This window comes from Nylanderia fulva, unplaced genomic scaffold (assembly GCF_048542155.1).
Source record: "Nylanderia fulva isolate GAGA-0341 unplaced genomic scaffold, ASM4854215v1 Scaffold95, whole genome shotgun sequence".
Lineage (NCBI taxonomy): Eukaryota > Metazoa > Arthropoda > Insecta > Hymenoptera > Formicidae > Nylanderia > Nylanderia fulva.
In genome coordinates this window covers 269,817-296,630 of record NW_028191079.1, presented here as the reverse complement: position 1 = coordinate 296,630, position 26,814 = coordinate 269,817, and the positions used below count along the sequence as shown (strand labels likewise).

Genomic DNA, 26,814 nt, shown 5'->3' with positions numbered 1-26,814 from the left:
TGAGATATATTTTATAATATAAAAAACTTTATTATATTAATAACTTAATTAATAAAACTTAATTATTAAATATATCAAGTTTTTAAAAATGTTTTTATAATTCGAAATTATTTATTTTCTCCACAGAGGCAGCACAAGGCACAAAGAGTTAAATTCTGTTTGTCGTTAAAGAAGCTAAGCAAGGAAGACAAGGTAGGATTTCAACACAATAAACATTGAATTTGTTCTTGTAACTATGTACTATTATTTATTTGCCTATATTTGTAAAAGATATTATTTACATACATCGTAATTATATATTATTGAATATTATACAAATCAATTATATATTGTTGAATATTATCACAATTTTCGTTAAATTTTGTGATAAAATTAAACATTTTTTATTTGCAATTTGATAAATAAAAACTTAAAAGAAAAATTAGATAGAGGAATTAGAAAGACATCTTCAATGATAAAACGAAAAGTATACAGAAGAAATAACATACATATATAATTGCTGCATCATAATATTTAGAAATTGCACATCTTTCCCACTGAATAAAAATTATATTATTCTAAAACATCACCAATTAAAAAATATATAGAGTACATACTACCTTTTCAATCTTCAAGTACATAGAATATCAATTCAAGCACTGTATGTGCATCCTGACTGTTTTGTGCAGCTTTATGTAAAACTTGAATTAATTCATTATCTAAGCTCTTCATATAAATAGGTGGCAATTTTATACCCTCGCTTCCAGCTTCATAGCCCACCTATATATGCATTTAAAATTTAATTTAATATCATTAAAATAATTTCAATAATAAATTACAATTTCAATATACCAGGCATCCCAGACCACCCGTACATCCCTTTCCTTTCAAAAACTAAGCATTTTAGAGAAAAACGTTTTAGACAAAAATTGTATGGGTTTGAGGGAAACATAAGATGGTGCCATTGATTTAGTCTTAAAAAGTCATTTGCAGGTCACGCGAAAGTCAACTTCAATTTCTTACATGTAACTACCTATTTTTCATTACATATTCTTATAGATATGAGATTCTTATAGATATATCTATGAGATTCTCATAGATTATCTCAACAACTTTCCAAAATCCTATAATAAAGTATTTTTTTCATGGAGTATTCTTTGAATTTAAAGGTTTGAGAAGCCAACAATTTTTTGACATAAAATGTAAAATATCTTGTAAAATATTCAATTTTCGATAATCATGCCTTAATACTTTTCTGCACAGTAATAAGATCAATCAATTGGTATAAAGAAAACAGATAATTGTTTTAAAAAGAATGTAATATTCAACATGTAGCTGCATACTATTTTTATAAGCAACTATGTGTTTTTTATACCAATTAATTGGTCACATTATTCCGTGCAAAAAATTATTAAAGTATGATTACCGAAAACTGAAATATTTTACAAGATATTTTACATTTTATGTCAAAAAATGGTTAGCTTCGAACTTTTACAACTCAAAGAGTACTCCATGAAAAAATACTTTATTATAAGATTTTGGAAAGCTATTGAGATAACCTATAAGAATATATAATAAAAAATAGGTAGTTCTATTTAAGAAATTGAAGTTGACTGTGGCGATTACATCGTCACATACTTCCCTGAGATTAATAAGGAAAACACGCATACGAATACGAACACTGACATATACGAAAAGGACAAAGGCACAAATAAATATAAATAAAATATTACAGACGAGACGAAAGACGAGTAGGACAGAAACAAAGAAGTAAAAATAGATAGAAAATTCGCGAAGCCTCTCGAAGCCTAGCGAAGGGCGTTTTAGGAGGCAAGGTATAAATAGGAGATTTTTGAGATAAGGATATACCGTCTTCGATAGTCGCCGCGCACGGACGCATCACGTTTGTAATCCGAGCGATATATCTATCTGTATTCACGCGTACCATTTTGCCTGGAAGAATATATTTAGTTAAGTACAATCATTGCATAACTTTAATTAATTCCCGCATCGTTCCTTCTAAGTATCCGCGACGCGCGAAAGAGTCGCTAAATTGACTTTCACGTGACCTTTAAATGACTTCATAGCCAAATCAATGTTCCAAAATCTTATGTTCCCCTCAAAACCATACAATATTTTTCTCTAAAATGCTTAGTTTTTGAAAGAAAAGGGGTGTACGAGTAGTCTGGGACACTCGGTATATAAATAAATATAAATTAAATTAAATTTTAACTAAGATCAATTTTCAAGAGAGGTTATAGTCTAATTATAATTGTATAATATATATAGTTACAATTTTTTATAATGAATTGAACTCTAAAAAGCTATAAATATAAACTTACATTGTCTGAGTGAATAGTTGCTCGCACTCCAAGCTTCGTTAAACCTGCTGTCGCCAAAAGATCCAACAGTTTAACCAATGCCGTACATGTTGCCTTCGCTATGTTTCCAGACAGTTTATTTATGTCTACAGGATCATTGACGCCATTTGAATGATCATCTGACTTTTAAAGAATATAAATATTAGTTTATTAATTATCTGCCTTATATGTGTACTTATATAATAACGATCTATTTTTTAATGTTATTATGATTTATGATACATACTTTTATAATAAATACTTCTGTCCAACGTATGAATCGGGTTGCGCCTCTATAATCGGTGCCATTATGTACTCTAATAGATGGTATACCGTCCATTAGTTGCCCATCAATGGGACTTTTGACTCTGGCAATAAAAAAATCATTAGGTTCTTAAATAATGAAGAAAAAAGTTTGCAATATATAAGGCAACATTTTTTAGCATACAATTTTAAAAATGTTGAATTCAAGAAAAAATTATTGTTTCTGAGAATTTTTATGACAATCTGATGGTTAGATTGAGTATTGGATTCATGTTTCAAGTTAGGTCTAATAAAGCCTAGGTCAATTTTTTAAATAAAATTCATTAACTTCTTTTCGCTGATGAGATTTCACGTCTTTAACTCAAACAATCTTGTGTTTTTAAAAGATTGGTTAAATTTTGGGTCTGATTAGATATTGCACAGGCCCAAATCCACAAGCTAATCAATTTTTCAAAAACACTAAACTAGATCAGAGATAAGAAATTTATGGATTCTAAAAAATTGACTTGTACCTTATTGGACCTGACATGGGACATAAATTCAACATTTAATCTGACCATCAGATTATCATTTTCAAATCTCAAAAACATGATTTTTCCTTGAAATCAACATTTTTAAGATTATACAGGGTGGTTCGAAAATCCGGCAACGGCCAATTATCTCCAAAAATAGTGGTCCTACGAAAAAATATTAAATATAAAAGTTGTACTTAAAATAAGACTTTTGTTGATGACCTTGACTTTGATCTAGGAATCAAATTTAAAGGCCATTTCAAGGCCACTTTCAATTTGTTAAATAAAATTACCTATTTTTCATTGCATATTCTTGTAGCTTTCAAGAGCTTTCCAAAATATTATAATAAAACATTTTTTCACTAAGTATTTTTTGAGTTATAAAGGTTTGAAATGAACAATTTTTTAACAAAATTTAAAGTATCTTGTAAAATATTCAGTTTTTGGTAATCATACCTTAATACTTTTATGCACGGAATAATGAGACCAATCAATTGGTGTAAAGAAAACACATAGTTGCTTTAAAAAAAATGTATGTAACTTATTGCAATACTTTTTTAAGCAATTATGTGTTTTCTTTACACTAATTTATTGGTCTCATTATTCCGTGCATAAAAATATTAAGGTATGATTACCAAAAACTAAATATTTTACAAAATATTACATTTTATGTCAAAAAGTTTTAAACTTCAAAACCTTTATAATTCAAAAAGCACTTAATGTAAAAATGTTGTTAGCGTTTTGGAAAGCACTTGAGATAAGCTACAAAAATATCCAATAAAAAATAAGGGGTTCCATTTTAAAAAATTAAGTTGACCTTGAAATTCTAAATTTGACCTCTAGGTTAAAGTTAAGGTCACCATTGAGTGCTTTATTTTAAGTTCTACAACTTTTGTATTTAACATTTTTTCATAAGACCACTATTTTCTGAGATAATTGGCTGTTTCCGGACTTTGAACCACCCTGTATTTCAAAAATTAACATTTCAATTTAAAAAAATTTTGGGCCCAAAACTTCCGATCCAAAATCTAATAACCATTTATTAGTCCTCTTTGAATTCTTTGTGTGACAATTTTTATTTGAAACATTTTTCTCTAAAATGCTTTATTTAAAATATATTTAAAGTCATCTTTAAAATGAGACACCATGTATAATCCTTTGATTATAATAAAAATCTATAACTTGTGACTTTAATGATTTTAATTAACAATTTTCAACTGCTTCCAAACTTTTGAATGGCAGTATACATTTGCAGCATTATTTTTTTTTTAATTCGGTTTAATCGGAGAATAAAAATTACCATAAAATTCGCGTACGCCTATTATTCCATATAATATTAGCTAGATATAAGATATATTGATATACAAGACATTTACCCTAAATTGAACAGCACATCGTTTTCGACCCACTTAATATTTACGGTCTCGTCCGGTTCCGGTGCTCCCTGACGTCCGCAACCGATTGAAAAATCTTGCATATTTTTAAGAGCAGCTTTCAATGCTTCCATTTTTTCTGGCATTATTTCCACCATTAATCCATCCTCTACAATACTAGATTTGGCAGAAAGTCCCATTGATGATTTCAAAGCTCCATTGATGACAATAAAACTAGCACCAGTTACTACATAATGGAAAAATATATAAATAATATCCTTTATACAAGATAACAAATAAAAATAAGTAAATCGCTTATACTTTAGCTAATATCAAATATTGTTTCTAAATTCTAACAGATTTAATTTTTTATCGACGTTTATTAAGTATTTTTTATATGACTTAATGAATACTATCTATCAGGGTTGGCAGAAAACTTGTTTTTTTTTTATTTTAAACAAAAAACATTGATTCTTTTGTTTAAAATATAATATTTTTTGTTTTATACGTGTTTTTAAGAAAAAGTAAGAAAAAAACATGTTTTAAACAAGCAAAAAAAAAACATTTGATAGCTTTAATCCGTGTAAGCATTTAATATATAAAATTATATATTCTTTATTTTATTTTGACTTTATTAATTTTAAAATTTATTTAATATTAATTCAATTTATAAAAGTAGGTATTAAAAAAATCCCCAATATGCAATGACTGCATGCAGTATGTTATTGTTACCGTTCATTTTTTTGCTTACTTAAATGTATATTATTTATTTAATTAAAGGAATTACATTATTTTATTATTTGCAATAGATAAAATGTAAAATGTAATGTGTTACAATTTAGATTTTAATAGTTTATGCTTTGTCCAGATAACTTTATATGTGTAATCTTTAATATATTCAATTACATGAATTGTTACTTAATATTTAATATTCAAAAATAAATATTCTGTTAAAATATTACTTAAATAATACTTATCTTATTATTTTTAGTTCATTATTTATATTTATATTTTTAATTTTATATCTATAGGTTACATATATAAATATAGATAAACTAAAAAATTAAAACAAAAATGTTTTTACAACATGCACATCTATTAGTTTTTATTTGTTTGTTTTTCTTTACAGTTTCTTTTTCAAATAATCATATATATTAATTGCAATGTTTTACACAGTTTTATTAAACTACTGTTTTTAAACAGTAATTTAAAACTGTTCAAAACAAAAATGTTTAAAACAGTGTTCACTATTTTAAACAAGTTTTAATCAAACAACTTTAAACAAATTGTATAAAACATGCCACCCCTGCTATCTATCTTATTAACTACTTCTTTTTATCCATATATTATCAGAAACTTTATTTAAAATAGAACTCACCTGTTCTGGGCTTATTGTGAATATTTATCGCTTGTGTTTGATAATTGCTTTCGTCGCCAGTATTTGTTTGTATACAAACTAAATGTGAATCCGCGGCTATACTAAAATTTGAAGCATAAGCCAGTACGTGATCATTTGAGTTATAAAGCCCTTTTATAACTTGGTCATATCGATTTCTAGGAAACATAACGTCCGTCGTACGATTTTTCAGATGAATTGTTAAGCCTCTTACTCCTGGCAAAGTATATCCAAAATTTCTAAAATCCGCTAATACTTTCATGACCGTATGTCCAATCTCAAAGTATAACGCATCCCGAAAACGAACGGACACTAATGGGCAAGGATAATAACGATATTCCGCACCAAGACGTAAAACAAGTCTTAATGGAAATACTTTAGCCCATGGAGTTTCCCACCTAAAATAAACAGAAAATATACACAAGTCAAATGATTATAATCAAATAAATAATCATACAATTGAAACAAATTGTAAGATCAATGTGACATTAAACAAAACAAAATGTCCAATTATTATAGATATTATATATATTATATGTCATATTATAGATATTAGATATTTGTTTTAAATTAAAATTAAAGTATTTAACTTTTTTTATATATATGTAATCATAACTAAAAACTATAAGAGTCGCTGTACGAGCCACGAAATATATGTTGCTTAGACATTGCTAAGACATTGAGAAACAATCTCATATTTGAGATATGAATTCCTTGATATCCTTTACCTCTCTAAAGTGATGTAGACGAGAAAAATATATTGGTCCGAAAAAGTCGGCTGATTCGGATCGATATATTTTTCTCGTCTACATCACTTTAGAGGGGTAAAGGATTATTGTTAACTATGATTTCATTTGGCGAGCCGGCTTTTACCGATATTTTAATGTTTATATATATATGTAATTATGAAAAATATTACTAATAGTATCAAAAATTAATTTTATTATATTGTAAAGAAAGTAGCAAAACAAATACATTAATAAAATAATTATCCCGTAATATAAAGATTTATTATATGTAAAAGCTAAAAATATAATTATTATTATTTTTATATGAATAATTATTTACATTACTTATTTATATTATTTATATTATTTATAATTATTAAATTTTTTCTTACAAGATATATATCAATTATAATTTTATCTAGTTTCAGAAATTTAAAATAAGAATATAAAGTAAAGATAATAGAAAATAAGAATAGAAAATAAGAATAGCTCAAATTAGGTATTATAGTTAATTATATGTATATAATAGATATACAAATAATTTAAATATATATAATTAAAATAAATAAATACCTATATAGTTAAAATAACAAATAAATAAATAATTATGCCTTACAATAAATAAAAAAAGGCTTATTATCAAAATGGTATAATTTTATGGGAAAAAAAAAACAACACAGAAACATTTTCAAAATATGGATTTGTTGAAAAATTAATGAGCTTCAAAACTCATATTTTTGTACTTAGAAGCAGATGCCCCTGAGCTATAATAAAATTTAAGACATTTTTCTTCATTTTTTTTCAACGTCATCTTTAACGTTCGCCATTTTGTATAGTATTTTTTATAATTCAATTTTAGTCTTTTGTGTTATTAAGAGAAATATTCAAGCTTTAATTGAAGCTTTGGTTTATCTCGATACGATGACTTTTTATTGAATTATCGCAATCCAAAGATGTCAAAAAATTGTACTAAAAAGAGGGTGTCAAATATGGCCTATTTTAATGGGTGAATACATTATTCCAAAATATAAATTATTTCGGTTTTGGGATAATTATATATATATATATATAATTATATATATATATAATTTCTTAAGTAAAAAATATAATAAATGTTATTATATATATATATATATATATAAATTGTGTTCAAATGTGATGGCCTATTTTTTATGGATGAGTGTATATATACATATACATATACAGGGTGTCCGGTAACTAACGGACCAATGATTAAAGGCGGATTCTCTGGTCAATTTGGAGACGATTTTTCCTTAGCAAAAGTGTTGAGAAGTCAATAATTTTCGAGTTATAAGCGATTGAAAAAAACGGGTTTTTTGAAAACTAAACGTTTTAGAGTTAAAAGTCTAACATAATTACATTCTTCAGTTAATTTCAGGTAGAGTTTACTATAATAAAATTTTAATTTGAGGCTTAGTTATAAAGATACATAATGACAAATATTGGAAAGTTGTAAAAAATGATGACCTTTTTCGACATTTTCGCTGAGGAAAAATCGTTCCCAAATTGACCAAAGAATCCACTTGTAATCATTGATCCGTTAGTTACCGGACACCCTGTGTATATATTATATATATACATATATATATATATATATATATATATATATATATATATATATACAGGATGTTAATTTTCAAACGTAACAGGTGGAATACATTGGGTAATATATATACAGGGTGTTAATTTTCAAACGTAACAGATGGAATACATTGGGTAAACAATGCATTGTAGAAAAAATGTTTTGTACAAAAGTTGAAGGGTTCCAAAGGGTACATAATATAGTAATATTAATATGACCTTGTATAGCACCATCAAGGACACAAAAATCACTTTGAATTTTTTAAATGGAACCCCCTATTTTTCATGACACATTCTTATAGCTTATCTCGAGAGCTTTCCAAAACACTATAATATAATTATTTTTTATTAAGGGGATCCTAAAGGGAATTGGCCAAACTCCGACGGATGCTTTGAGAAGTCAGTTGTTTTTTCCTTTTTTATCGACAAAATATGAGGTTAGATAAACTATAAATCTATTTATTGGCTATACGGATTGTTTTTTACCTGAAATTAGAATGCTTCGCCCTTTGTTAATATTAATTCTTTAATTTGTACAGGAAAAAAAATTTATCAATCTGTATAGTCTCATATTTCCTAATTAAAGAATTATGAATTCTAAGAATTATGAATACTAAGAATTCTGAATTCTGAATTACAATTCTGATGTCTGAATCTTGAATACAGAATTATAAATTCTAAGAATTCATAATTTTGTAAACAAGAAATATGAGACTATACAGATTGATAAATTTTTTTCCTGTACAAATTAAAGTATTAATATTAACAAAGGGCGAAGGCGTTCTAATTTCAGGTAAAAAACAATTCGTATAGCCAATAAATAGATTTATAGTTTATCTAACCTTATATTTTGTCGATAAGAAAGAAAAAAAAACAACTGACTTCTCAAAGCATCCGTCGGAGTTTGGTCAACCGAAAAGTACTCGGAAAGTACTTAATGAAAAATAACTTAATTATGTTAATAACTTAATTTGGAAAGCTCTCGAGGTAAGCTACAAGAATATATAATAAAAAATATGGGTTTCCGTTAAAAAAATTAATTCTTACCTCCACTTGGAGACGCCGCGCAAGGTTATATGAATATTACTATGTTATGTTCCCTCCGAAACCCTACAACTTTTGTAGAAAACATTTTTTTCCAAAATACATTATTTACGAGATATTCTACCTGTTACGTTTGAAATTTAACATTTTGTATATATGTATACGTATTAATAATGAACAAATCCATATATCTGATGGAACAAAAATGTCATATACATATAGGATAAAACACTTAACTTGACAAACTTGAATAACTCAAAAATAAACTTTAGAAAAAAAATGTTTATACAAGTTTTTTGACTTTGAGGGAAACATAGGATGGTATCATTGGTTTGACCTTAGATAGTCATTTAAAGATCACATGAAAAACACCTTTAATTTCTTAAATGGAAATTCCTATTTTTCAATATATATTCTTGTAAATTAAATGTGATAATCAAGCTCGTATCAAATGAAAATTAATACGATAAAAAAAGGCTTTTATACGAGCAAATATGGATGAATATGTATAATTACTGTATTTAAATATAAATTTTACAATAAATTCATGCAAGATGAAATTTATAGACTGTTATTATATGTAATTGTATTGAATTTAGCAATTGAGAAGTCACAAGTGACGAAATTTCTTGTATGAATTTATTGTAAAATTTATATTTAAATACAGTAATTATACATATTCATCCATATTTGCTCGTGTAAAAGCCTTTTTTTATTGTATTATATTCTTGTAGTTTATCTGAAGAGCTTTCCAAAATATGAAGTATTTTTCTCTTAAATACTTTTTGAATTATAAGGCTTGAAGTTTACAATTTTTTTATATAAAATGTAAAATATCTTATAAAATATTTAGTTTTCGACAATCTTACCCCAATACTTTTTTTATTAATTATTAAACGACTATCCAAAATCAAACCAATAATATCTTCTTCTTCTTATATTCCCCCCAAAGTCAGAAAGCTTTTGTATAAAACTTTTTTCTAAAATTATTTATATTCGAATTATTCAAGATTATCAAGTTAAGTGTCTCATCCTGTATACTTATAATTATATAATATTCTAATATAGTAATAATTTATTATATTATATATACCTATGAATCAGGAGTCCGATTAGGAAAGGTGCAGGTGGCAAAATAATTTTCTGTAAACATTGTAATGTTTGACGAATAAAAAGAAATCCCGTATGCTCGCGCGAACCCAACAGGTTGCTACCTTGATATATCGAAAATCCGAGTTCTGTTATTGTATTACCTATAAAAGAAAAACCCAACAAAGATAATTTATTGCAATATTGCAAGAATGCGAGAATATTATTGTTACAAATTTAAGACTCCTGGGTCGCCACGGCCATGTTAGATTGTGACGTCAAAAATGAGAAAAGACACGCTGAAAATTCTTAGATGCTATTTTTAAATAAAAAAATATTTCGATGAAACATTACTTCTGATGGTTTTAGCACACTTTTAAAATATTTCGAAAACTATTTTTTTCCTTGATAGTTAATCAACAACCGTAAAATAATCGTAATATTAGTCTTTGTTATACGGAATGACTGCGTATGTGTAAAGACCAGACGGACTGGGCCTCATATCACAGTCATTTTTCAGTTGTGGATTGATTATAAAAGAAAAAGGATAGTTTTCGAGATATTTTAAAAGAGTGCTAAAGTCATCTGAAGTGCTGTTTTATCAAAATTTTTATCAAAGTTTTATCATAAATCGATCGATCGTGCGGATTGCCACACTCGGCTTCGCCTCGTGCGCCAAACTTCCGCATTCTCGGCCAATTTACGATCCCCCTGCACTTGTTAGCTAATATATTATTATTTCGAAATGGTATTTAAGAATTTTAGCGTATTTTCTCGCCTCTGACATCACAATTTCAAAATGGTGAAGAGCCAAGAACTTTAGTAAAAGAAGATGTTAAAAATAAGCTATTTTTGGTCAAAAGCGGAACTTAAATCAATCATTAGAAACTGTTTTTGAGATTTTCTAGAAACAGAAAATAACAATTATTTGTTCACCAGGTCTGGGAAAAGTTATGAAAATTAAGATTCATTATCGATTATTGAAACAAACATATAAAGATTTAAGCGAAATGAATAAAATCCATTTCTTACAGCTACGACGTACGTTCTACGGCGGACGCGCAGTCAGAATTAAAAACATAGAATTTTTTCGTGATTGTGTATACGCGTCCGCCGTAGAACACATAAAATCCGTAGGAAATAGATTTTATTCATTTCGCTTATGGTCTTTACAACCTTATGCTACGGCCATTGTAGACGACCCTTTATATCCTTGATATATGTATATTCAAAATAAAATAAATTGTATACTTATATGTATATTAATAAAAATAAATAGAAAATTTAATGTTTTGATTTACATAATTTACATATACAGAATGTGTCAAAAGTCTGGAAATGATTGAATATTTCACAAATTATGCATTTTAGAAAAAATGTTTCAAATAAAAGTTGTAGCGCTTAAAAATATCTATCTATTAATCTTATCAGTTTGACCATAGATAATGATGCCGATGTCAGAGCAAGATCATCTTAAATTTTTTAAATAAAATTACATTTTTTTATATAAATCGATTCCTCGCAATATTCTGCATAAAAACTTATATAGGTAAAATGGTCAAAACGTGAATATTTTATGAGATATTTGATACTTTAGTTTTACATAATCTTACATAAATTATGAAATATCTTGTAAAATATTCACTTTTTGACCATTTTACTCTTATAACTTTTTATGCAGAATATTACATCGATTAATATAAAAAATGTAGTGATTTTATTTCAAAAATTCAAGATGATCTTGCCCTGACCTTGGCATCGCAAATTATGATCAAAACTGATTAGACTAATAAATAGATATTTTTAAGCGCTACAACTTTTGTTTGAAATATTTTGTTCTATAATGCATAGTTTATGAAATATTCAATCATTTCCAGACTTTTGGCACATCCTGTATGTGTAATGAAAATTATGTAAATAAAGACATTAAATTTTCTACACATACTTCTTATTAAGACATTAAAAATTCTCTACACATATTACTTATTTTTTAATATATAAGCGTGAATAATATATAATTAAAGTTAATATATAACTGATTTTATTTTGAAGATATATCAAGAATATAAAGCTTCACAATCTTTATATGACTTTCAATAATTGATAATAAATCTTGATTTTCATAACTTTCCCCGGACCTTGTGGACAAATCATTGTTCTTTTCTACTTCTAGAAGATTCCAAAAACAGTTTTCAATGGTTAATTTACGTTCCGCGTTTGGGCCAAAAATAGCTTATTTTTAACATCCTCTTTTATATGTATTATTCATATAATTGATAAGATATGTAGATAACATATAAGATATGCTAAATTACCTTTAATAGCTTCGAGATATAGTTGATTGATATATGTGAGAAGATCCCTTGGAATTCGTGTTTCATCCGGTAATATCTCAATTAATAAAATTACTTCGTCCTGGCCGACGCAAGCAAGACCTCTCGATGTCACGTTCCAGCAGATCTTATTTACACAGCAATTTACTAAAAAAAATTATGAATTTAAAATCTACTAAAATAAAACGAATGAAGAGAGTATTGGAAAAATATTTCTATTTACTTACAATTAATTATTTTCACATACACATATAGATTTCGATTGATCGCAAACATTACAGGTGATTCGCATTCATTTTTGAGCGTCTTATAAAGCGCGCTCTCATCCATGGGGGGGTGGTACGTAATTTCTATTTATAATGAGAAAAAAAGAAAACAAATGTTAAATATATATTATTGTGCAATTAAAAATTAATCATACAATGTACAACATCCTTACGGCCTTTGTGTATAGTGACGATTGGAGGCAATAAATTAGGATCATGCGGTATATAACTGTTAGTTATATTGTCTAGAAGAGGATGACTTTGTTTCCTCGCGGTGGTCTCCGTCAACGTAGATCCCGATGCAAAAATCCGTTTATTTCCTTGCTTACGATACGACGGCTTCGGATCCCAACACGTGTCTAGCTCTGTCAGGTCACAGCCAGGCCTTATTCCTGTGTTTTAGTTATAGGTGCGTAAAAATAAAACAAACAAGGAAGGGGGTTGGAGACTGACAACGTGATGACACGTTCCAGAGAGGCGAAAATAAATAACTAATAACTTTGTATCCGGATGTATTGGATGGAGGAATAATAAACAAAACAAAACTAAAAATATATATTGCAGGAAAAGTTGATATGTATGTTTTAAAATAATTGTGTAATAGTAACAATTTACATTATATACAGGATGTCCAATAATAACTCTACATCATATCGAAGGAGGAAAATATACCGCTATTTTTACTTTTTCCCAGAGGAAATACCTTTATATCATTTTTTCCCAGAGAACGCTTTTTTTTTAAAGGTTTCAAAGTTATTTAAAGGTCATTTGTTTTTTTTTAATGGGAACGTATAGTTTTAATTTCATAAATGGATTCTTCGTGAAAAAATAAGAAATATTTTTGCAAAAATTTGTAAAACTCAATATTTTTTATGATATAAGTATAAAGGGATGCCGGAGGTATGTTTTTACCGACCGAATGCGAATATTGATTATTTTGGAATATCTTTTTATTGATTATTCAGATCAATAAATCCTTTTCCACGATTAAAGTACTTATAAAAACGGACCGCGCTAGCTATAATTCCATATATAAATCATATAAAAATGAAAAATTACAGTTTTGTTATCGGCCGCGCAATAGGGATAACATGAAAGAATATTAATGAACAATTAGAAGTGAGATTACAAATTAATAAAAACGTTATATATTAATAAATTTTCGCGCATATGTGTGTGTATGCATGTGTATACGTGCATATGTGCGGTTACGTGTGGTGTTAATCTATCAGAGTTCGGCCGTCAGTCCAGGACCCTAAACGGTTAGCCGAACTCCGATGAATACTTTGAGAAGTCAGTTGCTTTTTTCCTTTTTATCGACAAAATATGAGATTAGATAAACTATAAATCTATTTATTGGCTATACGGATTGTTTTTTATCTGAAATTAGAACGCTTCGCCCTTTGTTAATATTAATACTTTAATTTGTACAGGAAAAAGATTTATCAATTTGTATAATCTCATATTTCTTGATTACAGAATTAGAATTCTAATTCTGTAATCAAGCGATATCAGATTATACAGATTATTCAAATAAAAAACAATAGCCAATCCGTATATAGCCAATAAATAGATTTATAGTTTATCTAACCTCATATTTTGTCGATAAAAAAGGAAAAAAACAAAAGACTTCTCAAAGCATCCGTCGGAGTTCGGCCAACCGTTTAGGATCCCCTTAGTTACTCCAATTAAAAAAACAAATGACCTTCAAATAACTTTAAAAAGCGCCCTCTGAGAAAAAGCCAGTAGCGCCATCTTTTTTCCCTCGAAATCCTACAACTTTTGTTTCATCCTGTATATATAAAATACCTAATATATTAGACATGACATAAAAGTTACTATGCATCCATAATTTGTTTTTGTAATTGTAGTCAATAGTGTGTAAGTATAATTTATATATACTAAACAATTTAAATTATATATAGGATGTCCGGTGACTCGCGTTTAACACGTTAATGAAAAATTTCTGAGGCGATTTAAAGACGATTTTTCCCCGGCGAAAATGTCCAGATACCAATAATTTTTAAATTATAAATGATTGAAAATAAAAGCTTTTTTGTAAACTAAGCCTTATAAAAATAAATGATTAACAAAACTACATTTTTTAGTTAATTTTAGGTAAAGTTTAATAGAATTTTGTAATAGAACTGTAATAGAATTTTAATTTAAGGCTTAGTTACATAGATACATGATTTCAAAAATTGGGAACAAATTAAAAAAATGATGACCTTTCTCATCATTTTCGCTGAGGAAAAATCGTTTCCAAATCGCCTCAGGAATCTCATTAATGTGTAAAACGCCAGTCACTGGACATCCGGTGTATATATACATATATATATATATATTGTATTAATACAGAATAGCATTATTTTTAAATTATACAACGTATAATAGTGACAAAAGAATTGAAAACATTTAATAATATAAACAACATGTACATACCATCACTAAACATTACAGATTTTTGTCCTTCTGTACGATGTTTTGAACCTTCTCTTTTTAAAACGCCCACAGGTACCATCACTGTTGGTGGTGGTGGTAAACCGCCAGCTAACTGTTGCAAGGGTGGTATAGTTGAGCAATACTCCATGGGATTATTTGGATTAGGTTGTCTCCCCTATAATCATTTGTTGAATACTTCTAACATCAACATTTGTCCAATTATTCAGCAAACACATTTGTAAATATGAGACTGACGCGAATATACTTCAATTCCCTCTAATCTTCAATTGGTCACGTATAAAGTAATAGGTATTTTTTTAACATTTTGTATATAAGATCGTACTTCTTAAAGAAAACTAAATTCGCCGAACACTTATGATACTTCTTCCAGTTGAGCCTCCCTTATAGAGGGAAGTATGTGTGTTTGTATCACATTTTTAACCAAATCAATTTTTGGAAAACGTGTATAGTAATTTTGCACCATACCGTAGAATTTGTCATAAAATATTTTACAATTTGCTATTAACAGAAATTTAAAAATTCTCATAATTGGACGAAATAAAGGAAGATTTCGATAAAAATTTTAACTTTTTAAAATTTGAAGTACACAGGCATAAAGTGCATAAAAGACCGAGTTACTTTTGTTTCCAACATTTTTTTATATCTCTTTTTGTTTAGATGATATTCCCTTGGAAAGAAAAAATCCGTTTTCTTCATAAGGGTGAATCATCCCCTAAACCTTCGATTGGGCATGTACAAAAAAATACGTGTACTTTAAATTTGTATACTTTATATTGTAACATATTTCAAGGAAAATCAAATCGGCGTCGGACACTTGTGATAGTTCCCTTGTTAGGCCTTTCTTATTTGTAGTTATTATTTAATATTACAGAGCCTTGATATACTTTGTTGTGTATATTTCATAAGTTCAAGAATTTAAAAAACATAAATCACTTTCAAATGACTGAAAAGCGCCCTTTGGGAAAAAGCTAATGCCGTCTCCCCCCCACCCCCACCCTCTATAAAATGTAATATTATATTTATGAATTTATAATTGTAGCTAATATGACACATGTGAGTTTTTGTATACTAAACAATCGAATGTTTATACATATACTTAATATAAAATATAAAAATTATTAAAGATCTCGGGTTCGTTTCCCGATTCAGCGACTTTCGAATCTATATTTTTCTTTCGAGTTTATTTCTTTAGGAGGGTATAGGGATTTATGAAATTAAATCTCAAGTATGAGATACTATTATGTTATAAAGTTTTGGTAGTACACCAAGAATAATATGTGCCTGTGTGCACATTTCGTTTATTTCCAACGAAAAATTAATTTTTGTTGAAAATGTATGCAAGGAACATCCGCGTATAGCTCTTAGGCCTTTCTTATTTGTAGTTATTATAAAAATTATTCTTTTGAAAACTATTTTACAATAATATTAGTAAAAAAGTGTACATAGTAATACCTTAAAAAAGTTTTATTTAAGAAATTGATATTATCCATGACGTATCATATCATCTGTAACATAATATTTATCAAAACACAAAGATTTATTTTAAAATCCGACCACACTGGCAATGCTTTATTCAATCCTTAACACGACGTTTCGACCATGGGTTTTGGTCCTTATTAAGTGTACTACATAAACACAATATCGACAATAATTAGCACAATCAATTAAAAATGTTTTACAGAAATTAATAAATTAATACAATATAAACAATAGTTAACGCAATCAATTGAGTTTTTCAAAAAACAGTAATTTATCGCTTCTAAAAATTACAAAAATTATTAACATTTTACTAAATTTACTGCGTAATTGTAATGCTTCATATATAGGTCAGATAAAAAGACATTTAGGCACCCGCGTGAAAGAACATTTTAACAATATAAAAATGCATACCAGCAATCTTTCAGTAATTAGTAAACATAAACTTGATTGCGGACATGATTTTAAATGGTCTGCTCCTTAAGTATTACATAAAGAAAAGAACGTTAGGAAAAGAGAAATTGCTGAAATGTTCTTTATTAAAAAGTTTGACAACACGCTGAATTTACATAAGGACACTGAAAATTTAAATAATAATTATGACAAAATAATAAAAGTCGCTTAGTTTGTTCTCAGCCTCTTATGAGTAATGACGATGTGTTTAACAGAAAAGTTTTTTCGTTTTATCTTGTTTTACAAAGTATCGGCCGTTTTTTGACAACTAACGGAATTTAGGTAAATAGTTTACAATTTTGTGTATTTAGAATTGATAAATTATTGATTTCCGTAAATTTAGTAAAATGTTAATAATTTTTGTAATTTTTAGAAGCGATAAATTATTGTTTTCTGAAAAACTCAATTGATTGCGTTAACTATTGTTTATATTGTATTAATTTATTAATTTCTGTAAAACATTTTTAATTGATTGTGCTAATTATTGTCGATATTGTGTTTATGTAGTACACTTAATAAGGACCAAAACCCATGGTCGAAACGTCGCGTTAAGGATTGAATAAAGCATTGCCAGTGTTGTCGGATTTTAAAATAAACCTTTGTGTTTTGATTTTATCTACTGGCGACTTCATCAAATTTAAATTATAATATTTATCATTAAAAGATAGATAAAAGAGAATCGCGGTAAGTTTAAAAAAATTGATGCAAATATTTTAAATTTTAACTTTAGCTATTTATAAATGTTATTTCTTCTTTAATATTCATTACAATACATTACAATCAGACTTTATTATTGCAAATTAGATTTAATTATATACATTTTAATAATCAATAAATATTTTCTAGGAAGAAGAGACAAGTAAATATTGTGTCATGCAATTAATTACTAAATAAAAAATTTCTGAAATAACAAAAGATTCTTATGAACATCAAAAATTTTATTCAATATAATCAAATCATGTAACATTGCATCTATATGTTTCTTTCTGGAAAATATTTATGATTTATGTGTTTGCTAAACTTTAGATATAATTGCAATATAAAGAAAATTATATTTTATCACATAATAATTCTAATAAAACATATTTTATACTCTTATAATGACATGCATACTCTACTAAAAATTAAAGAAGTCATAAAAAAGCATTACATGCTTGTAATATATGCATTTCTTACATACAAAATATACGTTGCGAAATATACATGATATAAAAAATACTTGATTCAAAACATATGTAGTTTACAAAATTTATGGAGTTTGCAAAGATATTTTTTAAACATATAATCATTAAAAATTTCTTTTTTCTCTATTTGAAAAAAAGGAAAGTTTATTTACATAAAGTTTAATTTAATCTCTTGATATATTACAAAATCTTGTTATTGCAAATACCTTGATATTACGAATCTTGCTATTATAATATTTTGATATTAGAAATATCAATAGAAAATTATTCAAAATGTTTATTAATAATTAAACAATATTAGAAGAGCGTTTATTAATTTTTTTCTCTCTTGCTCTTTCTTTATATTTACAATTTATTATAATTACTTGCAATATTTGATATCTTCAAAATGAATTTTATTTTTTATGATATATTAATATATAAATACATACATATATACTATATATATATATATATATATATATATATATTCTTTATTTGTATATCTATATATCTATATAAATTTAAGATACTATCTCTAATCCAATATAAATATACATTCTAAAGTCATCTTTGTTGTGTTACAACAAAAATATTATAATATAATATTAATTCATATCTATATATTAACAGTTTACTATAAAAACAAATATGAAACATTTTAATTTAATCTCCTTGTTTGTGATATACAGGATGGCCCACATAACTCTTAACAACTGAATATTTCGGAAACTATTTGTCAAATCGAAAAGTTGTTCAGGAAAAAGTTTTATGTATCCCCCCCCCCCCCCCCCCCCCATAAAGGGGGGCAGAGGGTAACTTTACAATTTTAAACGGGACCCCCTATAAAATGTTAGATGGTTGGATTCTACGAGAAAAAACAAGTAAATTTTGTTAAAAACATTTTTTTGTCAGATGTTTCTATTAAAAGACATGACATTGTAAAGTTTCGAAGTTATAGGAAACGTAAGCATCGCGTATTCTTGTCTTTCGTCGGTGATTTAAACATTTAAACATAAACATTTATGCATTTATTGAGGTCAATTTAATATGAAAATCTTGTAAATTGTATGTTCAATTTATTAAATGTTTAAAATGTCCGCCATAAACTTGTAAACATGTATTTATTCGCAGCAACAAATTATTCCTAATATTTTTAACATTTCGGAAGTCACTGAAGCGCAAGCGTCGCGTATCCTTGTCTTTCGTCGATAATTCAAACATAAACATTTATACATTTATTGAGGTCAATTTAACATGAAAATCTTGTAAATTGTATGTTACTATTCAAACAGTTAGCACCGTGAAAATCATAGCTATCATTATGTTTGATACGGAAGTGAATATGTTATTAGTATTAGGTAAATGCCAAAAGAATTATTGTGGCGTGCAGCAGTAATGTTTTTTGAACGTTATGTAATTAAAAAATCGCACTGTCATTTTTTAATGTAGTAAAGCGACTTCATGAATATAGTAAATTGCGTATAATGACTCACAATAAACAAAAGTATTACTAATGAGAGAAACAGTGCTGATGTTCTTGGTCCAGTGACATTTTGAACATTTAATAAATTGAACATATAATTTACAAGATTTTTGTGTTGCCCCCTTTTTGGAGGGCAGGGGGTAACTTCATATTTATGTAATTAGAAAGGCCCCTCGAATACATAAAACTTTTTCCTAAACAACTTTTCGATTATATATATATATATATAAAGACAAATTATTCATACAATAAAGCATAAAACTTGAAAAAACAGAAGTATTCAACAAATTCTTATAGGTATCTGATCAGACATATTAATATTTGTATAATGCTTAAAAAATTAATATCCAATTTTATTGGGTAAAATCTATATGTAAAATGATAAAAATAATTTATGAGTTTAAATATGTAACTTGTTTCATTTTCTTAAATTTCTTAAATAATCAAACACTTTCAAAAAAGATATATTGCAGCTACTCTATTTTATTTATAATCATTAACAAAAAGATTATCTTAAATAAATAACATACCTGCAAAGAATTGGCATCACTAGAATCAGCATATGAATTATAATTAGTTGGCCAATTATAATTTGTTCCCTGCTCGTTCTCAGCTGAAAATGCAGATATAAATAATGCATAAAAATTTTTGTATATATATATACACCTATATATATATTAACAAAAGATTGTTTCTATTTACCTTTCGTGAGTAAATGATAACACGGAACACAAACGCGAGAATCGATGTTTCCTTGATATTCCAATCTGTATTTCATATTGCAACATTTGTTACATAATACCTGAAATGTATCGTAGATAAACACTTGATTGTTATAAAAAGCGAAAATTGCAGACTTAAAAACCCAATTAATAGAAATATAAATAATATTATTTAGTATTTCAGTTCGAACAGTAAAATAAATACATGCCAAACTGATTTTCTTTGAATTTTACGTACTTTACCACAAGCCCGACAGTGGTGACGTCTTTTAAGTACAGTAAACTTAATATCACATAACATACAACTAGGTGCATCGCTATCTGGAACCCAAAACGGTGGTTGCTTTCCCAATATGGTATTATTACATTCGACTAATGAATTATCAGAAACATCTGATGAAGCACCCCGATCTTCATCAATAATGCCTCCTGTGGTTTCTGAATGTTCCACTTCAACTGGTGTAGTGCTTAAAGATCCTGTTACACAATATTATTCTTTATCTATATATTTTGTTATACAATCAAAAATAAAGTTTTGTGGTTGATTGAAAATTAAACACCCTGCATATTTTATTTAAATATTTATACGTGTCCTATTTTAATTAATATAGTCGAATATCTTTTAACTGTGACTGTGTAATAAAATGTTTCATACAAAATACTTTCTACAAAAATGGTTTCGAGGAGAAAAAAATGGATAACCTTGTGGAATTTTTACTAAGATCATTTTTCAAGATTATTTGTGAAGATCAATTTTGTTTCTTTTTTTTAATAAATAAAATTATATATATGCTAATATTTTTAAATCAATTCCTCGCAATATTTAGCATAAAATGATAAAAATAGAATAGCCAAAAAAAAAGCTTAAGAAAAATTTTGTATTTAAAAAATTAGACATACATAATTTTATATTAAACCATAAAATATCTCGTGTGTAAACTATTCATTTTTTGACTATCTTAGTCTTGTAACTTTTTATGCCAATCTTGCGAGAAATTGATTTATATAAAAAAAAATTAGTGATTTCATTTAAAAATTATTAACTTGAAAAAAATGATCTCAGTTCCAGATTATCAACTTTTTTCTCTTGAAACCTTTTATATGACCTAACTTTTATATGAAATATTTTTTCGTTACATAGCCATAGTTTTAGAGATATTCGATTATATTATGAAATACCATAAAATGAGATATCATACATATATATGTAAATATCTTTGACTCTATTATATGATTATGCACCAATCTAATAAAAAATAAAAATATTAAAAAATTATAATGATATAATAAATAACACATTTAAAGAGAGTAAAAATAAAATTCTTTTCGCAACGTACCAAGAATATGGCTATCGTTTTTATGCGTCGAAACAATATCCAATGTCTGAGGACGAGTTGGTTTCTCGGTTTCCTGATTATTTTCATTTGTATAAGAGATTGTACAAGCATCAATTTCCATTTTAGAGATTAAATTACTATCGTGTATCCTGTTATCATGTAATGTAATATCTTTACTATCTTCAGTAATATCTTGGTAGTATACTTTTTCATTATAATCTTTATTTTCCAATACATTTCTTACAGCATCATTATTGTTATCTTGTAATCGCGTATCTGTATTATCTTGTTGTAATTCCTGTGTCACATTAATATTGCAATCCTGTTCTCTAACATTTTCAAAGTTTGATGTTACTTTCACATCAGCAGCAACATTTGATACGGCCTGTGAGATATCCTCCGATGTGATTATATCTTGATCAATTACATCCTTAGCTTTTATCATTTTATCCAGCTTATTAGTTTGTTTGTCAGAACTATTTTTTTCACTTAAAACAATTTTTATTGTATCATTACAATCTACATCCCTTATATTTTTATTATGTGCATCCATATAATCATTTATGGGAAGTTTTTGTACTTTCTCTTGAATGCCTTCTTCATCAGATATTTTTGGAAGTTCACCAATCATAATCCTCTCAAGTATTGGTACTTCATTAACATTATCTCGATAACTCACAGTGTTTTCTTTACTATCTTTTATTTCATCATATGTCTTTAATGACCAAATATCATCCATATGTGATGATATACCTTCCATCTTAGATTGTTCTTCCTTTTCTAACTCTAACAAATATTGATTTAAATTTTCTTCAGAAAAATCATCACTAGTATCAGTTGTATGCATCATACATATATTAGATAAAATATTGCTACTCTTAACCGTTTTCACATTTTCATTCAGATCTTCATTCTTCAATGTACTCGTATCTAATTTTGTGTTATTTTTTACTACAAAATTGCTTCTCTTATTTTCAATAAATATACATTTATCAATAAGATTCTGATCCTTTAGATCTAAATGCTTTTGGTCATCAACAGTATTTTCATAAATATTTTTAAACGTGCCATCAGTGACCAAAGGTTTTTCATTAACATCAGTTTTAAATATTTCTGTACCTGCAGTAACATTATCATGTTTGTTCTTTGAAATAGTTGCGCTTGATGCAAAGATTACAGCATTGCTATTACTTTTTTCAGATTGCATCAGAGTAGAGTGTTGAGACACATTCTGCATCACATTATCCTGTTTGTTATCAGTTTCAACTTTGACATACGTACTTGCTTCCATTGGCAAGATATTTTTGTAATCCAAGACATTTTCATCAGTTATATCCATTAAGTCTTTTTTCTTTGGAATTAAACATTTATTAGTTGCTACATCTTTACTCAATATAAAATCTTCTGCTGTATTATCTACAGATATTTTAGGTAGATCATCTAACACAGGTTGAACATAACTTAAACTTCCAGTAGGAGCATTAATATATTCATTTAAACTATTAAACACATTGCTAATACTAGGCTTGAAACTTGGTTGATTCAACTTTTTGTCGTATCTATCTTTTGTATCATTACTTCCATTCTGTTGTTTCTGCATTAAGTTATACGAAATGTCATTATATATTGTCATTTGATCAGAAGCATGTGTATGAACACATTTCTGTCCCGATTTGTCACTAACACAATCATGTGTGTAAAAATTGTTTACAGAATCCTTGCTATCAGATACTGACACTACAGCCTTTTCGGTTAATGAATATCCACAATCGACATCTATCTCTCTGTGTTTTTCAAAAGATGGTATTGCATCAATCGCTATACTTTTCCCAGAATTAATATTATAATGTATTTTTGAAGGCACGGATTCAATGGCATGTCTAACATCTGTAGCAGATGCATCGATTGTAGAAGTTGCTACTGATGCCACTTGTTCTGCGCAATCTACAAATAATACATTTACATTACTATTATATACAAAATGCGCAACACATTTTTTATCTGTGTCTAACTTGACAATAATTTTATGTAATATAAAAATTCTATTTCCTTTAAATGTTAAAGGAATCTAGATAATTAATAAAACAAAATATCTATATAAAATTAGTATGACGATAGTGAAGAATAATTAACACAGTCTCTAACAATACTTAGATCTAGAAAAAAAAGTAAAATTGACTTTTTTTACCTTCGTTGAATTCAAAATCGTTCAGAACTTTGTCCAAGTCAATCACAAACTTCTCCATAATGCCACGATACATCGATCGCGTTTCTTTTACTGCATACAAATTTATTATATAGCAGTTCTACACGTATCTAATATCCGTAACTGTAGATGGAATTCGAATAATATTAACAATTTCCATAATTAAAAATATGGTTTTTTAATTTGACATATAACGCCCACTTAATGCAATCAATATTTACGTTTCAGTATACCACATATTTTAACACCCATGGATTAAAAAGAAAATATCCCACACACTGTACACTTCAACACTTTTAAACAAAAAATAAATTGTATCAATATTATGCATGAGATGTGTGTGTATATAACATTATTACATTCACAATTTCATTAACAATTGCTAAATGTTATAACGACCATTGAAGCATGACTTTCGTCGTAAAGTCTAACACATTTCGAATTCGGAATTATTTTGAAATGTTATTTCACATAATTTAAAGCGATATAAATCTTATTACATATGCTTTTACATGACAAAATCATCATCTTATGCGAATAAGATTGAATAGAATAGATAGAGTATTTGCGTCGTGGTGTGCGTCTGATTGATGTGGTTTGATGGTATGTGTATACTGAATATGTGTGTGTGGCTACGTGTATGTATGCTATACAGAATATATATGTATGTAAGTGATGTAAGTATGCGATATATACATTGAACCATAGACTAGAAAAATTTTAGATGGAGCTTTTCAGTAGTCACAGATAAGCACAGTATAAGCAAAGAATATATATAGACGAGTATAGAGCGGTATTTATGGTCCGTTCTTATATTTAAGATCGTCTTAAGGGTCGACAGGCGACATGGTGAAGACGCCTATCGGCCGGCCGGGAATTACGGATTCGTTCATCCCATATATTAGCCAAAATACTTAATGAATCTTATTAAATTTACGATATTCTTAATCAGTAGGATTGTCCGCAGGGAGACAAAGATCGATTTTTTGGAAAAAAGATAAATATAAAATTCATAATATAACTTGGGCACAGATTAATAGACAGATCGCCAAAGGCCTGCCTAAAGAAGAGACCGCCATCTTCGTGCGATAGACTTTGCCCCTTACCGACACACTTTGCCCCTGGTTCGAGTCCGTGCTAAATTCGTAGACTTGAACCAAAAGACTTTGCCCCTGGTTCGAGTCCGTGCTAAATTTCGTAGACTCGACCAAAAGACTTTGCCCCTGGTGCAAGTCCAGGCTAAATTCGTTTGACATTACCAACAGACTTTGCCCCTGGTGCGAATCCAGGCTAATTGATCATGAGACCAATTTGAGAGATTTGGCCCCCGTTGTGTGTGTGTGTGTGTGTGTGTGTGTGTGTGTGTGTGTGTGAGAGAGAGAGAGAGAGAGAGAATATTTTACATATATGCATATATATATAAAATTTATTAAATATAAAAAATATATTTTTTACACATAAAATGTTTTTTTATTGAAATAATCACGATTTTAAATGTGATATAACACAGTGTTCAAAAATTTTTTAATTAAATTTTTTAATTAAATTTTATTAAAGAAAATTACTTGAAATTTTTTACATTAAGAATTTAAAGGCTCCTTATTCTCTTGTAGAAATTTATCACTACGCCAAATAATCACTTATTTTGAGTATTTAAAATACTATAATATACAGTAATTTAAGTATTCGAAATAAAAGTGATTAATTACTCGAAATAAGTGATAAATTGGCGTTACTAGTAATAAATTTCTATAAGGGTTGAAATAAAGTATAAGAGATAAATAGGCTATATGTGAGCCGTATGCGAAATGTGAGATGTAAGACGCATATTGAAATTTAATTTTTCGATATAACTTTCAAAAATGTACACGAGGTACAAAAAATTAGCTTGGACATTTGTAAGACTTAAAATTGGGATTAATTCTCAATTCTATTAATTAAATTTCGATATAACACACCTTACATCCGCGCACGGCTCACATATATAGCCCATTTATTAGTGCAATTTTTAAGTTCCTTATTTTTCAAAGTTCACCTTTTTACGTTATCAAATATTTTTACGTTTTCAAGAATTTTATATTTTTACTTACCGCAGTTTCTTATCCAAATGTAAAATCTTTTATCGCAGTCTATAAAAAATTGAAACAATTTACAATTTTATGATATAATATTATTATTATTACAATTTCTATATATATGCACATCTGTCAAATATCGTGATTTATTTCACATTATTATTATCTATTTTAATAAAAAAAAAACAAAAACACTTGCAACAATAAAAAATAAACCGCCTGCCGCGAACGGAAAATGCCAAGAAAGCACGCAATTTCCGCGAATCTCGTAATTTTTTTGAAAAATCAACAATTTCAACGAAATTGTAAATTCTTCAAATCACTGCACAAGTATAATTCACAATAATAATTTTCAGTAACTACGATAAAAAATCGTATACTGAAAACCGCAAACGAAAGTGCAATGGGAGTAAGAGTAAAGTCTGTGATAAAATTAATTGGCAATAGAAAATTAATAATTTTAAATAGAAAAATTTTGAAATTACCG

The 26,814-nt window shown here is 27.5% G+C and overlaps 1 protein-coding gene across 4 annotated transcripts; it reads right to left on the bottom strand.

Annotated features, from left to right (window-relative positions):
• Positions 1-121: 121 nt before the first annotated feature.
• Positions 122-24,884, bottom strand: Sara (Smad anchor for receptor activation). Of its 4 annotated transcripts, XM_085490035.1 has the most exons (16): positions 24,474-24,883; positions 24,235-24,375; positions 22,047-23,990; positions 20,948-21,186; positions 20,690-20,789; positions 20,518-20,600; positions 15,389-15,563; positions 13,120-13,338; positions 12,908-13,030; positions 12,663-12,827; positions 10,352-10,511; positions 5,867-6,282; positions 4,492-4,735; positions 2,587-2,707; positions 2,322-2,483; positions 122-759 (listed from the first exon to the last, which is right to left on the bottom strand). In XM_085490035.1, exons 2-16 carry the CDS (start codon positions 24,305-24,307, stop codon positions 604-606), a joined length of 4,380 nt encoding a protein of 1,459 aa, XP_085346161.1. In that variant the 5' UTR covers positions 24,308-24,375; positions 24,474-24,883; the 3' UTR covers positions 122-603. The 4 variants fall into 4 exon arrangements, with proteins under 4 accessions (XP_085346161.1, XP_085346162.1, XP_085346164.1 ...); XM_085490036.1 differs by having other exon boundaries at positions 13,120-13,311; positions 24,235-24,883; XM_085490038.1 differs by having other exon boundaries at positions 15,389-15,500; positions 24,235-24,883.
• Positions 24,885-26,814: the final 1,930 nt, after the last annotated feature.

Bases quoted from the DNA above. Each gene is read 5' to 3' on its own strand.
- Sara (XM_085490035.1), bottom strand. From the start codon at position 24,307: ATGTATCGTGGCATTATGGAGAAGTTTGTGATTGACTTGGACAAAGTT. The intron at 12,828-12,907 runs GTAAGTAAATAG...AATTTTTTTTAG, and splicing joins GTATGTGAAAATAATTAATT to TAAATTGCTGTGTAAATAAG. The intron at 10,512-12,662 runs GTAATTTAGCAT...TTTCTTTTATAG, and splicing joins ATATCTCGAAGCTATTAAAG to GTAATACAATAACAGAACTC.